General features: G+C 40.8%; 2 protein-coding genes and 4 non-coding genes across 11 annotated transcripts in view; all 6 read right to left on the bottom strand.

The window, feature by feature from the left end:
* LOC143506336 (lysine-specific demethylase 6B-like) overlaps window positions 1-1,228 on the bottom strand; it is a 14,278-nt gene extending 13,050 nt beyond the window's left edge. For both annotated transcript variants that reach the window (XM_076996314.1, XM_076996315.1), the window contains exons 1-4: window positions 1,088-1,228; window positions 746-887; window positions 431-557; window positions 75-245 (exon numbers count right to left, since the gene is read on the bottom strand). In XM_076996314.1, coding sequence (XP_076852429.1) covers window positions 75-245; window positions 431-557; window positions 746-887; window positions 1,088-1,103 — 456 coding nt within the window. In that variant the 5' untranslated portion in view covers window positions 1,104-1,228. The remainder of the gene's footprint in view (window positions 1-74; window positions 246-430; window positions 558-745; window positions 888-1,087) is intronic.
* LOC143506335 (lysine-specific demethylase 6B-like) lies at window positions 1,135-17,918 on the bottom strand. 5 transcript variants are annotated; one of them, XM_076996309.1, is made up of 10 exons: window positions 17,768-17,908; window positions 17,252-17,301; window positions 13,915-14,078; window positions 13,406-13,593; window positions 13,064-13,205; window positions 12,749-12,875; window positions 12,393-12,563; window positions 5,441-5,589; window positions 1,597-1,760; window positions 1,135-1,275 (listed from the first exon to the last, which is right to left on the bottom strand). In XM_076996309.1, exons 4-10 carry the CDS (start codon window positions 13,419-13,421, stop codon window positions 1,256-1,258), a joined length of 789 nt encoding a protein of 262 aa, XP_076852424.1. In that variant the 5' UTR covers window positions 13,422-13,593; window positions 13,915-14,078; window positions 17,252-17,301; window positions 17,768-17,908; the 3' UTR covers window positions 1,135-1,255. The 5 variants fall into 5 exon arrangements, with proteins under 5 accessions (XP_076852424.1, XP_076852423.1, XP_076852425.1 ...); XM_076996308.1 differs by lacking the exon at window positions 17,252-17,301 and having other exon boundaries at window positions 17,768-17,916; XM_076996310.1 differs by lacking the exons at window positions 17,252-17,301; window positions 17,768-17,908 and adding an exon at window positions 15,054-15,140.
* On the bottom strand, window positions 2,439-2,602 carry LOC143506347 (U1 spliceosomal RNA). Its single transcript, XR_013128297.1, has one exon. It is a non-coding gene; the product is annotated as a U1 spliceosomal RNA (small nuclear RNA).
* LOC143506350 (U2 spliceosomal RNA) lies at window positions 3,577-3,767 on the bottom strand. The gene has a single exon (XR_013128300.1). It is a non-coding gene; the product is annotated as a U2 spliceosomal RNA (small nuclear RNA).
* Window positions 14,758-14,921, bottom strand: LOC143506342 (U1 spliceosomal RNA). Its single transcript, XR_013128292.1, has one exon. It is a non-coding gene; the product is annotated as a U1 spliceosomal RNA (small nuclear RNA).
* Window positions 15,901-16,091, bottom strand: LOC143506346 (U2 spliceosomal RNA). The gene has a single exon (XR_013128296.1). It is a non-coding gene; the product is annotated as a U2 spliceosomal RNA (small nuclear RNA).

The following is a 17,918-nucleotide window of genomic DNA, read 5'->3' as shown; positions in this document are numbered from 1 at the left end:
ATGATGAGACTCCTAAGAGTGAATGCAAGACTGCCTGAATGTGTGTGTGTGTGTATTCACATGCGTGTCCTCACCAAGCTGAAGGAGTCATAGATGTACATCAGTTCCTCTACGCGGTATTGTTCTAGCACCACTATGTTAGAGAAGTTGGGGCTGCGCTCTCTGGCACAGTCCTCACAGTGCACCACGTACATCTTTTTGCTTCCGTTCTCACTCGTCACAAACAGCAGGTTGAAGACCTCCACCTTCACAATGGGGAAACATGCACAAACAAGACCATATGCCTGCAATATACGTTTGCCAAGTCAAATGGACATTTTCACAGGACTGTTGTGAAGGTTCTGCATGAGCTTGGATGAAGTGGCTTGGACAGACCAGGCCAGGCAGTGAGGGATGTAACGTGATGAGCAGGGTTCTCTGGAGCACTCACATCACACTCATTACAATAGTATGCTGGCTCATCTTTCACTCTGCTCTGGTAGGAGATCTTCTTCCCTTCTGCCACAAGTTGGTCTCGCAGAATCTGAATGTGTTTAATAGACTGCAGGAGACAATGCCTGAGTGCAAGACAAGAGAGAGAAGGCAGTTAACATTTACACTACAGTACACTTCTGCTAAAATACTTCAAACGCCAACACTGAACATATTTGTGGAAGGCAAGGACTCTATTTGAATGTGTACAGTCTTTATATAGCAATAACAGCGCCTCTGTGCTCCTGGCATTACCTCAGGTAGTTGTACTCACTTAATCATCTTGTAAGCGGTGGGGTCAGAAATTTTGACTGTGCGAGCCATGTTCCAGGACACGTGGATCATCGGAACGATGGACTTCACTTTCTTCACCTCATTCCATTCAAACCTTTCCAGAGCCAACTGGTACTGGTATGCTGAAAACACATCATAAATACAAAACACTGCAGAAAAACCAGCATTTCAATATGGATTGAATTCAGACAGTATTGAAGCTAGATTCGTCCTCATTTAATACCGTGTGTATACTGGATATGGCTGTGTCAGTGTGAACTTCTTATGGACAGAATCCCCCACCCCTCCCCATTCAGCATTTTGCCACTTGGCAGGTAATTACCATTAAGCGGTCCCATATTCCATGCAATATTATTGCACTAGCCCACAGCCTGCACCAAGTGCACTGTGCCTGCATTGATCCACACCAAGTCTCCAGGGCTCTGGATGAAGCGGTACACTGGGATATTGGAGCAGTACAGATCCTCCAACACAGGCCACCATGAGACAGTTAGGTAGTCCTCCCCATGCCTGGATGAGATCAGGAAGGTATGGTTCAACGGGCTTGTTTCAACTGGTGCAAACCTCAAACACCCGACAATCTACGCACATTTTATACCAAATATATATTTTTTGCCTTAAATATGAAAGCCCATGTACAGACTTACAGAATACCTAAAATCAAAAAAATCTTCTGAAATGTTCATCTTAAATCATCCAAGACTGAAAGCGGTAAATGCAGTTTAACCTTACACCGATTTAATCACAAAAATCTCTGATGGCCTGCCAGAGTAACACATTTAGGCAGATTCCATATTAATACAACCATAATAGTGATTTAGTGAGGGTTACACTGAGGGTGCAGATCTGGTGTGCGACTGCCTGGGACCTTCATGTAGAGCTGCACACTGTTCATGCCCAGGATGGTATGGCCTACGTGACTCAGCATATTGCCACTAGAGGACACACGCATGAATGCTGGCAACTTCTGTAGCTCCTGGAGCTGAGGTTTCCACCTGCACACACAAAGCCAAGAGTTGACAAACATATTACAAAATCACTTTATTGTCTACATATGGTAATTAAGATACCAAGTTGTGTCGTTTCACACACAATCCTATTTTTGATGCAAGATAAAGTCTTTACAAAATAAAAGCACAGGGGATGTACAACAGTCTTAATGCATCTGGCACAAAATCAGAGGGCAGCAAGACAATCATATGGAAGCTTCTAGAAAAACTGTTAACTTTTGGGATCAGAGAGGTCAATGTTGGTGCCAAATTTGATAATTTTCCCGGCAGGTTTCTGCTCTGAGCTAGTAATGGAGGCATACAGAGGGGTATTAAATTAAACAATTACAATTAGTGAGGTAATCTAATAATTTATGTTGTCATACTGCATGTGATATTTTTGTATATAATATTATTCCCTGTCATATTTGATTTGTGCTAGATGGCACTGCTGTGGCATCCACATTCTGTACTCTAATTATAAACTTGAAATATTTCAACTGTTTTACATTTTGCACACTATTGCATTTGATAGTTATGTACAAAATGTGGCATGCAAATGTATGGGAATACGAATGAATTTTAATGAATACCTTCCTTAAATCTCAACTCATTGAAATCCCACATGTTGTCCACACACTCAAGCAACAAACAAGGACAGTTCTACTTTTAACCAGAGTAAATCAGGGGAGAGCGCGAACGCAGTCCCCCACTACCAGAAATTATGCAGTCGAGATTCCCACATTTGGGGAATTCGCAGGGGTCAGCACAACCGGAGTGCAATGGCTGAGCCTCGCCCTGGGTGAACCACCTTCTTGATCATGGTATCTCCCCTGCCAGGTAAGTATGAGTTCCTAGTCTACACAGGGACCAGATCAACAAAAGCCACGCTATTCACTGGAAGGGCAAGTTCTCCTGTCATTAAACAACTCAACACAGTCGAAAATAAAAGTGAACAAAAACATATATAACCACATACTGCTTTAACACGTCTGTTATTTCGTTGTTTTTTTCTTCGCTTAGGAGTCCGAATTTTGGAGTCGAGTCTACAGAAATGCAGCGTAGACCATTAAATCTTCCGATTGGACCAGAGTCTACGGTCGACCGGGACTCTGACTGTAGACTACCAATCACATCGCACGGATTCACTGTAGACTACCAATCACATCGCACGGATTCGAATATTCATCACGACACGGAGGGCGGGCTGAGGCGACTGTAAACAAAACCGAGAAGACGTTTCCCATGATGCACTGCTCCGGAATATGCATTAGCCCATAGGACGTTTGAGACGTTATTAATGGTTTGATGTACAGCAAAATCTTAAGGGAGCCAAATTCACAACGATCCAATGTGACAGAGTGACGTATTACTAAATGGTGTGGAGAAATGAAGCTTTCAAAGGCTTTTCATGGTGCTTGAATATCGAGAGCAAATGGACCAAGCACTTCCGGAACAGAACGCGCGCTGCCCTTTGCTTTTGGTTAGTGAATTGACGCGCTCAACTCCTCCCGCTTTACCCTCAGTGGCCAGAAGACAAGTGAGAATAAGAGCGATAGATAGATAGATGGATGGATAGATAGATAGACCTTGATTAATCCCAGAGGGAAAGTCAGTTATTATCTGGAGGTAACAGAAATACAGGGAAAGTGGATGCAGTCGCCGAGAGAAATTCCTAATTGGAGCGACTATTTTAATAACATTTAAAGGATGTGATATACTGCACCGTTGACACAGAAAACGACACGGAACTTAACCTAAAATAAAGGTTATAAAAGCGTCATTAAGAAGATTGATAACTTTTCTTTACAGAATAAAGGGGGGGAAGTGCACCGTTCCCGGAGGTACTGCAATACCGGGTCGATGCGTGGAGTGGACGGAGCAAGCCCCTATTCCATCTCCCTGTTCCAAAAATCAATTTAATATATGGTCCCCGGGTAGGGGACGTATCAGATATTAAACTGATAAGAACAGATACTACACTTGATCTTAGCCAAAAGGCCGAGAAGCGATACCAGTCGGCCGCCGAACAGAGGGTAGCCGTTCAAAGCATCGAGAATCCCCACTACGGTTCTACAACGCAACACGGTTTTCGCATGAAAACGGAAGGACTCTAAACAAAGATCAAGTTACAGTCATGAGTTCATCGAGAAAGGTTGTGATACACGCAGTGCAGGGGTGTGAAAAGTCAAGGGTTCAGAAATGTTAATAACGTTGCTGGTCGACCAATCGGAATACAAGTAGTTTATAGCAATTCTTGAGTAGTACATCTCCTTAATTTCTTAGACACAAAACTGTTCTGACTTAAAAACGTAAACGACCATTACAACAGAAACGTCAGTCTATTCTTTGTTCAAATAAAAAATGGCAGTTGCGTCAAAGACTTAAGTGCACTGGACGACAGCGGGTGAAAAGTGAAGCCACCATTTGCAATTGTCTGACGCCCTCTAGTGGCTGGTTGAAGTATCACCATTAACCCCGCCTCTTGGATGAAGGGCTCAGGGCGCTCGTTTCAAATTACACACGTCTCCCTCACTCTCACATGTATATTAGGGGTGCGATCGTGTTTTCACTTCTATAAGCTCTTCTCTCGTTACATTTCCAAAAAGCTACACTAACCAGCTTAAAATTCACAAACTGTAAAGCAAGATGAATAAAATAAAACACACGATATCGTAACTGCGTTGTATATTCCGCCTAACGTCTGCTCGGCTTGACCAACGCCCAGAGCTGTTCCGCCACTACACGTCTCGTCCGCTTGAATATGATGCAAAACCACGCTGTTATCAACTAGAATAAATCATGGCAAGTCAATAAAGAGTTTAAATGATAATCATCATTCGTCTGCAGGCGAACCCTCCTCTGATGGACCTTTTAAGCACGACTAATTTTCACGCACTACTTTTCTGTCTAGTTGTTTCCAAGCCGTTTACCGACCCTCAACAGGGGATTTGCGCTTGCATAATTAACCTGGAGTTTGTCACCACAAGTGCACCTCGACTCGAACACTGTTCGACATTTTGATCACATCTGAACTTTTAATGAAAACGAGGCCTGTTGCTGATAAACAGAACCACCGTAGCACACCAAGATCCGTTAGCCGAAGTCGCGCAACACTAGTAGCTAGAAAACCTTGTTTACTTTAAACTTCACAAATCCACAAATACTTACAGACTCGCCGAGTCCGTCTTTGGTAGCGTCACACAAAGCTGCAAGTGCCCCTTGCGTAGGAAATAAATAAAAGCAAAGATTTCCTTCACAACGCAGAAAGATGTGAACGTCTTCACGACATGACCACACAACTAAAATTGTGTGTTATTTTTAAACGCTATTTACGTGTAGCCTAAAACTAAATGTGATATTTCACATCGCCATGATCCAAACACACAGGAGCGCGCGAGCACCATTTTGGACAACAGCACACCCTACAGCCTCGCGCGACTAAGCAGACACGACGGTGCGAGTAAAATATCAAAGTGCTGTTGTGCGATTAACTACACAAAATAACCTTCATTCATCAAGAATTCGGAAGAGGTTTCATGTGCACAAATGAAAAGCTAATATAGTTAGCAAACTGGTTAACGTTACTGGGTGGCTGTGTTAGCTACGAACAAATGAGTCCTCTCTAGCCATCTTAACAGTTTTCCAGATAAGCGTTATAATAAAATACGAATATTTGAACATACCTGTCGATATAAAACCAGAATATCCCTCTGCTATCCTCTTCAGGTAAATTTCCTTCACAACGCAGACGGTTGTGAGCGTCTTCACGACGTGGCCACAGAACCTCCAGACCTGCAGACGCTGCTGCGCGTTGAGGGCGAGTCACTGCTGTCTGTGAACAGGAAGCGCTCATCTTGTTACAAAGAACATGGCTGAAACTCCGGCGAGGTCTTCCACACAACTGAGAAAAATGGTTCATTTGGGACAAGAGTTGGTCACTCTGGGTTTTGTAACTTTGCAGGCCGTCTATATACACAAGGTGCAAAACACATTAAAAGAAAGGGAAAACCAAAATGGGCCAATAAGTCCTTTTTAAAACATGTCTTGTATGCCTTTTACTAGCGACGTCATTCAACGTAAAATGACTCGCGTTGGTATACATAGACCTTTATCCGTTAACGTTCATTTATATAACGCAGATAATTAAATCTTTGCATTTATTTCATCACGACGTTTATTTGGAAAACTGAATACTGCTATGCCTACTTTGTTCTTAACACAGCCACTAAGTAACATTTGCAGACAAGACATGCAATGGAATGTGAACGGTTATTTGCAAAATATATTAGAAACGATGTAACAATGTTACTTGCACGTAGCCTAAACCGTATGTTTAAAAATCTTATATTTCATATTCCTACCAGTGTATGATCAGAGAACACACTCGTGCACAGTCATTCTAAGCGGACACGAGCACACGCGGGGGCGAGTAATGTGACGCGGACTGAGTGACATCGTGAACGTTTATTTGAATACAGAGAAAACAAAAAACATCTTAAATATCAAAGTGCTGCTGTGCGATTAACTACACAAAACAGCATATATTCAGCAAGAATTCGGAAGAGGTTTTATCTGCACAAATGAATAGTAGCTAATATAGTTCAAATATTTAGCAAACTGGTTATTGTTACTGGGTGGCTGCGTTAGGTACGGACAAGTTAGGCCTAGCTAGCCTTACAATTTTCAAAATAAACGTTGTGATAAAATACGAATATTTAAGCAAATATGTCGATATACAATCATTAAGCAAATATGTCGCTATACAATCATAATATTCATGGCCATCCTTTTCACGTTAATCTCCACCAATAAATCCTGCCTTGTTGTATGAGCCTTTACTTTGTGTATTTCACCGGCGTCGTACAAATCAAGTCAGACAGTCTGTGTATACTAGTGGGATATTGAAAAACAAAGAAAACGATATGATCGTGTTTTTGACTCTACTCAAGTCCGCCAGACTGACACACTGAGCTCTAACTTCAGGTCTGTGTTGAAGGACATAGCAATTTAGGCCAATTTAATGTACAAAAGGAACCTGTGAAGTATTTACCCAATTTACATTTTGGGAGTACACAGCAGTCGCTACGTGGTCTAGATACCCAGTCCTGTGCTGAGTCATGATCAAGGACAAAGCATTTCATTTGCATTTGAATGAAACCTGTAGCCAGTTTTGAGAATGGGTACTCTGAGCGATTTCAAGTCAAGAATATTTCCTCCTATTTCAAGTCCGTGTTTCTCCTGGGTGAAAAATGGCCCACACCCAAAATTGTTAAATATTATTGTTGCAATGGTCCTAACAACAAATAATTCGTCAGAAAATTTGCTAGAACCTTAATACAAGCATTCATGAGACCTCTGTGTGGAGAGGAAGGAGAACTGGTAACAGGGGAAATTCACTTCTGTATACAGACATAAAAATCACAATCGCATTTAAATATTTCATATGAAATTTAAACTACTAATCATGAACGTGTTCAAAGCTATCCAAAATGTTCGGGGCATTTTCATTAAGGGAGTAGCTATTATTTGTTTTTAGCTATTATTTCAGCCACACCTGATCTAGTCCATCATAATCTACAGCAGAGCAGATATCTACAGGCATCACTGAAAGAAAGGATGTGTAAGATCTAAAGCCTCTCCAAGCAGAGATGACAACCTGCTGAAATGTAGTTCTCAAAACTCCTTCAAAAACTGTAAGTAGAATTCAAGACCTCAGAAAAGACTTTTTCCAAGAACAATAACCAGAAGGTTATGTTCTGCAGGTTTTGTGTTTAGAAGATGTGTTTAAAAGCCCAAATAAATATCTGGGAAATAATAAAGGTCTACTTTTGAACACTATATAAAACTGTCTGCTTGCATGCTAATAGATACTGTTGAAGGAACCACACACTTGTATCAGAAGAGAAAATGTCAATTTTTAACCCTCTTCTAGAAAACAAAAGAGTAGAGAGAAATATTACGAGTGCCGTGTCATAAACGACGCCGTGTAACAATATGGTGAGATTCCGTTTAAGAAGAAATATAAATCACACTTGCCATGATGCGCCGATTCTGAATATGCAGTAATGCGTCTTGTTAACGTTTGCTAAATTCACACTTGTGAATTAGTTTATTGATAAGCTACATTAAGGAGACAACTGTAGCATTAATCTGCTTTTCATATGGGAAAACAGATTGGACATGCATGACAATAAGAATCAACTAGCCGCTTGGGACGCGGTTCTCAAGCTGTGAAGTAGGCGCTTCGCATAAAAACACATAAATGAGACTGTTGTCATTGTTTTGTGCGTGAAATGATAGCCCGGTTAGTTAGTCAGACCAGCATATCAAATGACATTCATTTAGTCTACTTCATTTCAGAGGACTACACGGCTGACTAGTTTTAGTCTTTGAGTCTCACAAAGTTTTAATCACACACACATGAGCCATCATCTACACACACACACACACACACACACACACGCGCGCGCGCTCGTACATAGACTTCAGTGTACCACAAAATAGTTATATATGCTACACTGTGATTAGAAAAATTTACATCACGTAGCCTATAATAAAGATTAAAAGGCCGAAATGGAGCACAGCTCCTCAGATAGAAAACAAGGACACGACCAGGTTATTTTAACTGACTGGCATTTTACTAACAGACCGCGATATTAGATGAAAATACAAAATAGGTTTTAACAGCCATCGGCCTGTGGCCGAACTAACGCACTAAATGTTACATTAATCACGCACATATCGGTCGACGATACTTGTGCAAATAATTGCCATACTGCGAATTCAACAAGGCTGTTAAACAGTCAAATCACACCAAAATGTATTGCTTTATCACGAAAGAAATTAAATTATTCTAACCAATTTGTTCAAAATGGCGAATTTAGGCCTATACCGAATTAACTTTTCATGTGCGGCACCATGTGAAGGTGTTACTGTGAATACACCTTTTGTCAGCATAAGAACAAAGCATTATAGAAGTTACGCATTTGCACCCACGTTCTTGATAATATTCGACAATTTTACATAAACATTTTAGTCTCTGTTATTTTGCAGTAAGCGCTTACCTCGCTGTCTTCGTCCGTCCCTGCGCTGTTTTAAGCGTAGACCATTCGGTAATGCTGCAAAGTAAATCTGCGGCACGCCACGGGATTTACAGTTCGGTTTTGTATTTGTCATCTTTAGTTTTCACTTAGGTAAAGTTTTCGAAACAAATATCGATCCTTTTGGTACCACGGTCCAGGACAAACTGCAGGCCCTTACTTCTGTCACGTCAAAGATATACGGAGTCTCTCTATGTAAGCACATCACTTCTCAAGACTTTTCCCTCAGATTTGGAAGCATTTCAGCCCCCAAATGAAAAATGTAATGCGCAGTGTAATCCTACATTTGCATTTAAATGTTCCAGGCATGCATGCTAATTTAAAAATTCACATTCAATAATTTCATTTAGATTTGCAATTGTCTTACTTTGTCAGGTCGAGCGCAGTAACTGCTGTCACGCCATCTGCACTTCGCAACAGCTCGGTCGCGCTATCGACACTGAAAGCTCATTTACGCGCATACACGCGGTATTACGGTAGCGCTTTGGGAAACGACGCAGGAGGAAATCTAGGGGCAGAGATTGAAATGCTATGATTTGATGTTCTGAACCTTAAATAGATATAAAATGCTCATAAATTGCTTTTCAAATATTTTAACTGTAGAAATTATAAGTCAAAGTGTATCATTTGCATGACTCAAGTATTTTACTGTAGCATTTTGGAATAAGAAGTTGTCAAAATCCTGATACATGACGATTCGGTTCCTTATATTCACTTTTTGGAGCTCTATAAAATACACTAGGAAGTGTATTTCAAGAATATGGTGGACTGGTTTGATAATTTGATTTGTGCATCATTCCTGTGATTTGCAAGTGTTTTACTGTAGCATTTTGAGATAACATGAAGGCAAATATATATTGCTTTTTTAATACATATTGATTCATTAATTCTGATCAATCTTCCTCACTACTATCACTGCTTCCACCACAACCATCATAAACACAATTAAATGCACACATTTAAACAGACTTCAGAACATTTCCTGCCATAAACATGTCATCATCTTCTTGGTCTTCTGATACCACTTGTTTAATCTGTGCAGATTTGACAGTGCCATTATTATATTAAAATGGAGCAAACTAATTTAGCCAAGACAACATGATGTTTCGAATAAATGCAAAAATGTTTGAACCTTTGGTGACCCTGAATAGCTTACACATGGACCAAACCAAACATTAATGTAACATACTGCAATTTGAGATGAATGTTATTTGTCTTTAGTCCATTAGTACCTGAATGTAATGCATCAAATATAAGGAAATTATACAAAGGAAATAAAGAGTACTATATACATATATATTTATAAACATTAAGAGCTACGTACCATTAAATATAAAAGTAAAGTTTAGAAGTCCCCCCTCCCCCCACAAAAGGAGTTGGGTCTTCCACCTCCTTGAACACACTAAGAGGTGTTAACGACCATGGTTGCCCTAGCAACCTTACCTATATGACCTGACAGGAACACCACTGAACTGAAGAAGTCTTGGGTTGAGTAAAGCTAAAATGTTAAACTACAAACAAGCTTCTACTGTCCACAAAATACCCACAGACAACACATGCAATATATAAAAGTTTTATTTAGTGAAAAGCATCTGAATCTTTAGATTTTAAGATAGTAAAAACATACTCCAAAACTAAAGATTTTTTTAACAGTTTGGAAATCACCATTTAATACGATTTTGCCATCATGTTATTCCAAAATGCTACAGTAAAAACACTTGCAAATCACAGGAATGATACACTAGGACTTCAAGAATATGGTGGAGTAATTTGATAATTTCATTTGTGTGTTTTATAGAGACCCAAATAGTGAATAAAAGCAACCAAATCGCCATTTAACAGGATTTTGACAACTTCTTATTTGAGTTTGGTATCTTATGACTTAAAATTTCCACAGTAAAAATAACTAAAAAGCAAAATATGAACATATTTAGATAAGTACAGAACATCAATTTATAGCATTTCACTCTCTCTATGGTCGTAAATGAGCTTTCAGTGTAGATAGCGCGAGCGAGCTTTTGCGAACTGCAGATGGAGTGACCGCAGTAGCACAGTAGGGGTGATCATATTCATGCACACTAGTCCTCTTTGAATCTCTTAAAAAACACAGGGCTCAAATATCAAGGCTTAGAGATTGAAAATAAGGTCAGAGTTCCTATACGGCCTCTAAACCACAACATAGCCAACTTAATTCGTCCTAAAAAGTATATTCTCCAAATCCCCGGCCCAATGTAACTTCACATTTCATCACAGAGCCTGACATGACCTCACGATTTACCAGAGCCAACTTTGCACCCTTTGGATTCTGTGATTTCATTTCTTTTCAGCTCGTTAATACTGGTTTGTATTCGCCAAGGGAGCTTGAATTTGGGTAAAATGATTCAGGTCCCTCTCATTCTTCCAACATCTAAAATTATCTAAATGTGTTTGTAAATATCTAGTGATAAGCTGCAGTGTTATTAATAACTGCTGTTATTAACTGCTAACTGATGTGTGGGCTAGGTTTGGTTTGTAAACTCAGCAAGGCGCTGGTGTTTCTGTGGTTCCTCTAAAGAAAAAAAAAAAAGTTATACCTGATTTGAGTTGATAAATGGTTTAAAAATAATCACTTTTATTATGGTTACTAGAAGGAAAGGACAACTCCATAGAGTTAATTTAATAGATCAGCTACAGGTCCATGTTTATCAAAAGCATTTAATATTAATGGTCATAGTCACACAAATTCACAAAGTATTTAAGACATGGCTGGCTCAGTTTGCTTACTGTGTGAACTCGCTAAAACAGTGCAGATTTTAAATAAATGACCACGAAAAGAAGAAATGATATATTGCAACAGGAAAAATAGATTTTTCTTTAGAAATGAAAGAGTAGTTCAAAGAGAACTCGGCACCTTCTATATCATAATTGTAACCAACATTTTCATAATATATGAAATCATTGATTTCTGAAGACTAGAAATGAAAAGGAAATGACTATCAATCGAATGGGTAATTCGATTCACACTTAACCTCATTCCAGTAAAATGTCAATATTTACAGTTTGATGTGAATAATAGTAAAAAGTAAAATAAAAAAAAAAACCTTCTCAATTTTTGGTTTGTGACAACCAACTGCAGATAAATTCTGTATAACCAAAACTATGCCTCGGTTGGCATTGTAACTGTATTCTCACATAAATGATGTTTAAAACAAATTCAAGCACCACTAAATGTGTAGATTCTTTAAAAAAACAGCTCTGAATGCCCCCGCCCCCCACAAGACCAGGTAAAGGTCAGGGCGAATGGGGTCACGACCTGCAGCGATGAGAAGCCTTTGCATTTCATTTTGCTGCTATTTTCAGTTACAAAAGTGGCTTTTTGCTCGGAGTCTTTTTTTTTTTTTTTTTAAATATGCCGTGTCTCAATTATGTAATACATCTTACGCATCTCAAACAGAGTGTGAGCATTATGTGTGACTGTACATATGATGAGACTCCTAAGAGTGAATGCAAGACTGCCTGAATGTGTGTGTGTGTGTATTCACATGCGTGTCCTCACCAAGCTGAAGGAGTCATAGATGTACATCAGTTCCTCTACGCGGTATTGTTCTAGCACCACTATGTTAGAGAAGTTGGGGCTGCGCTCTCTGGCACAGTCCTCACAGTGCACCACGTACATCTTTTTGCTTCCGTTCTCACTCGTCACAAACAGCAGGTTGAAGACCTCCACCTTCACAATGGGGAAACATGCACAAACAAGACCATATGCCTGCAATATACGTTTGCCAAGTCAAATGGACATTTTCACAGGACTGTTGTGAAGGTTCTGCATGAGCTTGGATGAAGTGGCTTGGACAGACCAGGCCAGGCAGTGAGGGATGTAACGTGATGAGCAGGGTTCTCTGGAGCACTCACATCACACTCATTACAATAGTATGCTGGCTCATCTTTCACTCTGCTCTGGTAGGAGATCTTCTTCCCTTCTGCCACAAGTTGGTCTCGCAGAATCTGAATGTGTTTAATAGACTGCAGGAGACAATGCCTGAGTGCAAGACAAGAGAGAGAAGGCAGTTAACATTTACACTACAGTACACTTCTGCTAAAATACTTCAAACGCCAACACTGAACATATTTGTGGAAGGCAAGGACTCTATTTGAATGTGTACAGTCTTTATATAGCAATAACAGCGCCTCTGTGCTCCTGGCATTACCTCAGGTAGTTGTACTCACTTAATCATCTTGTAAGCGGTGGGGTCAGAAATTTTGACTGTGCGAGCCATGTTCCAGGACACGTGGATCATCGGAACGATGGACTTCACTTTCTTCACCTCATTCCATTCAAACCTTTCCAGAGCCAACTGGTACTGGTATGCTGAAAACACATCATAAATACAAAACACTGCAGAAAAACCAGCATTTCAATATGGATTGAATTCAGACAGTATTGAAGCTAGATTCGTCCTCATTTAATACCGTGTGTATACTGGATATGGCTGTGTCAGTGTGAACTTCTTATGGACAGAATCCCCCACCCCTCCCCATTCAGCATTTTGCCACTTGGCAGGTAATTACCATTAAGCGGTCCCATATTCCATGCAATATTATTGCACTAGCCCACAGCCTGCACCAAGTGCACTGTGCCTGCATTGATCCACACCAAGTCTCCAGGGCTCTGGATGAAGCGGTACACTGGGATATTGGAGCAGTACAGATCCTCCAACACAGGCCACCATGAGACAGTTAGGTAGTCCTCCCCATGCCTGGATGAGATCAGGAAGGTATGGTTCAACGGGCTTGTTTCAACTGGTGCAAACCTCAAACACCCGACAATCTACGCACATTTTATACCAAATATATATTTTTTGCCTTAAATATGAAAGCCCATGTACAGACTTACAGAATACCTAAAATCAAAAAAATCTTCTGAAATGTTCATCTTAAATCATCCAAGACTGAAAGCGGTAAATGCAGTTTAACCTTACACCGATTTAATCACAAAAATCTCTGATGGCCTGCCAGAGTAACACATTTAGGCAGATTCCATATTAATACAACCATAATAGTGATTTAGTGAGGGTTACACTGAGGGTGCAGATCTGGTGTGCGACTGCCTGGGACCTTCATGTAGAGCTGCACACTGTTCATGCCCAGGATGGTATGGCCTACGTGACTCAGCATATTGCCACTAGAGGACACACGCATGAATGCTGGCAACTTCTGTAGCTCCTGGAGCTGAGGTTTCCACCTGCACACACAAAGCCAAGAGTTGACAAACATATTACAAAATCACTTTATTGTCTACATATGGTAATTAAGATACCAAGTTGTGTCGTTTCACACACAATCCTATTTTTGATGCAAGATAAAGTCTTTACAAAATAAAAGCACAGGGGATGTACAACAGTCTTAATGCATCTGGCACAAAATCAGAGGGCAGCAAGACAATCATATGGAAGCTTCTAGAAAAACTGTTAACTTTTGGGATCAGAGAGGTCAATGTTGGTGCCAAATTTGATAATTTTCCCGGCAGGTTTCTGCTCTGAGCTAGTAATGGAGGCATACAGAGGGGTATTAAATTAAACAATTACAATTAGTGAGGTAATCTAATAATTTATGTTGTCATACTGCATGTGATATTTTTGTATATAATATTAATCCCTGTCATATTTGATTTGTGCTAGATGGCACTGCTGTGGCATCCACATTCTGTACTCTAATTATAAACTTGAAATATTTCAACTGTTTTACATTTTGCACACTATTGCATTTGATAGTTATGTACAAAATGTGGCATGCAAATGTATGGGAATACGAATGAATTTTAATGAATACCTTCCTTAAATCTCAACTCATTGAAATCCCACATGTTGTCCACACACTCAAGCAACAAACAAGGACAGTTCTACTTTTTAACCAGAGTAAATCAGGGGAGAGCGCGAACGCAGTCCCCCACTACCAGAAATTATGCAGTCGAGATTCCCACATTTGGGGAATTCGCAGGGGTCAGCACAACCGGAGTGCAATGGCTGAGCCTCGCCCTGGGTGAACCACCTTCTTGATCATGGTATCTCCCCTGCCAGGTAAGTATGAGTTCCTAGTCTACACAGGGACCCAGATCAACAAAAGCCACGCTATTCACTGGAAGGGCAAGTTCTCCTGTCATTAAACAACTCAACACAGTCGAAAATAAAAGTGAACAAAAACATATATAACCACATACTGCTTTAACACGTCTGTTATTTCGTTGTTTTTTTTCTTCGCTTAGGAGTCCGAATTTTGGAGTCGAGTCTACAGAAATGCAGCGTAGACCATTAAATCTTCCGATTGGACCAGAGTCTACGGTCGACCGGGACTCTGACTGTAGACTACCAATCACATCGCACGGATTCACTGTAGACTACCAATCACATCGCACGGATTCGAATATTCATCACGACACGGAGGGCGGGCTGAGGCGACTGTAAACAAAACCGAGAAGACGTTTCCCATGATGCACTGCTCCGGAATATGCATTAGCCCATAGGACGTTTGAGACGTTATTAATGGTTTGATGTACAGCAAAATCTTAAGGGAGCCAAATTCACAACGATCCAATGTGACAGAGTGACGTATTACTAAATGGTGTGGAGAAATGAAGCTTTCAAAGGCTTTTCATGGTGCTTGAATATCGAGAGCAAATGGACCAAGCACTTCCGGAACAGAACGCGCGCTGCCCTTTGCTTTTGGTTAGTGAATTGACGCGCTCAACTCCTCCCGCTTTACCCTCAGTGGCCAGAAGACAAGTGAGAATAAGAGCGATAGATAGATAGATGGATGGATAGATAGATAGACCTTGATTAATCCCAGAGGGAAAGTCAGTTATTATCTGGAGGTAACAGAAATACAGGGAAAGTGGATGCAGTCGCCGAGAGAAATTCCTAATTGGAGCGACTATTTTAATAACATTTAAAGGATGTGATATACTGCACCCGTTGACCACAGAAAACGACACGGAACTTAACCTAAAATAAAGGTTATAAAAGCGTCATTAAGAAGATTGATAACTTTTCTTTACAGAATAAAGGGGGGGAAGTGGCACCGTTCCCGGAGGTACTGCAATACCGGGTCGATGCGTGGAGTGGACGGAGCAAGCCCCTATTCCATCTCCCTGTTCCAAAAATCAATTTAATATATGGTCCCCGGGTAGGGGACGTATCAGATATTAAACTGATAAGAACATATACTACACTTGATCTTAGCCAAAAGGCCGAGAAGCGATACCAGTCGGCCGCCGAACAGAGGGTAGCCGTTCAAAGCATCGAGAATCCCCACTACGGTTCTACAACGCAACACGGTTTTCGCATGAAAACGGAAGGACTCTAAACAAAGATCAAGTTACAGTCATGAGTTCATCGAGAAAGGTTGTGATACCACGCAGTGCAGGGGTGTGAAAAGTCAAGGGTTCAGAAATGTTAATAACGTTGCTGGTCGACCAATCGGAATACAAGTAGTTTATAGCAATTCTTGAGTAGTACATCTCCTTAATTTCTTAGACACAAAACTGTTCTGACTTAAAAACGTAAACGACCATTACAACAGAAACGTCAGTCTATTCTTTGTTCAAATAAAAAATGGCAGTTGCGTCAAAGACTTAAGTGCACTGGACGACAGCGGGTGAAAAGTGAAGCCACCATTTGCAATTGTCTGACGCCCTCTAGTGGCTGGTTTGAAGTATCACCATTAACCCCGCCTCTTGGATGAAGGGCTCAGGGCGCTCGTTCAAATTACACACGTCTCCCTCACTCTCACATGTATATTAGGGGTGCGATCGTGTTTTCACTTCTATAAGCTCTTCTCTCGTTACATTTCCAAAAAGCTACACTAACCAGCTTAAAATTCACAAACTGTAAAGCAAGATGAATAAAATAAAACACACGATATCGTAACTGCGTTGTATATTCCGCCTAACGTCTGCTCGGCTTGACCAACGCCCAGAAGCTGTTCCGCCACTACACGTCTCGTCCGCTTGAATATGATGCAAAACCACGCTGTTATCAACTAGAATAAATCATGGCAAGTCAATAAAGAGTTTAAATGATAATCATCATTCGTCTGCAGGCGAACCCTCCTCTGATGGACCTTTTAAGCACGACTAATTTTCACGCACTACTTTTCTGTCTAGTTGTTTCCAAGCCGTTTACCGACCCTCAACAGGGGATTTGCGCTTGCATAATTAACCTGGAGTTTGTCACCACAAGTGCACCTCGACTCGAACACTGGTTCGACATTTTGATCACATCTGAACTTTTAATGAAAACGAGGCCTGTTGCTGATAACAGAACCACCGTAGCACACCAAGATCCGTTAGCCGAAGTCGCGCAACACTAGTAGCTAGAAAACCTTGTTTACTTTAAACTTCACAAATCCACAAATACTTACAGACTCGCCGAGTCCGTCTTTGGTAGCGTCACACAAAGCTGCAAGTGCCCCTTGCGTAGGAAATAAATAAAAGCAAAGATTTCCTTCACAACGCAGAAAGATGTGAACGTCTTCACGACATGACCACACAACTAAATTGTGTGTTATTTTTAAACGCTATTTACGTGTAGCCTAAAACTAAATGTGATATTTCACATCGCCATGATCCAAACACACAGGAGCGCGCGAGCACCATTTTTGGACAACAGCACACCCCTACAGCCTCGCGCGACTAAGCAGACACGACGGTGCGAGTAAAATATCAAAGTGCTGTTGTGCGATTAACTACACAAAATACCTTCATTCCATCAAGAATTCGGAAGAGGTTTCATGTGCACAAATGAAAAGCTAATATAGTTAGCAAACTGGTTAACGTTACTGGGTGGCTGTGTTAGCTACGAACAAATGAGTCCTCTCTAGCCATCTTAACAGTTTTCCAGATAAGCGTTATAATAAAATACGAATATTTGAACATACCTGTCGATATAAAACCAGAATATCCCTCTGCTATCCTCTTCAGGTAAATTTCCTTCACAACGCAGACGGTTGTGAGCGTCTTCACGACGTGGCCACAGAACCTCCAGACCTGCAGACGCTGCTGCGCGTTGAGGGCGAGTCACTGCTGTCT

The sequence above is a fragment of the Brachyhypopomus gauderio genome, unplaced genomic scaffold (assembly GCF_052324685.1).
Source record: "Brachyhypopomus gauderio isolate BG-103 unplaced genomic scaffold, BGAUD_0.2 sc468, whole genome shotgun sequence".
Lineage (NCBI taxonomy): Eukaryota > Metazoa > Chordata > Actinopteri > Gymnotiformes > Hypopomidae > Brachyhypopomus > Brachyhypopomus gauderio.
The sequence above is the reverse complement of the archived record's forward strand: the minus strand, read 5'-3'. Positions and strand labels throughout refer to the sequence as shown.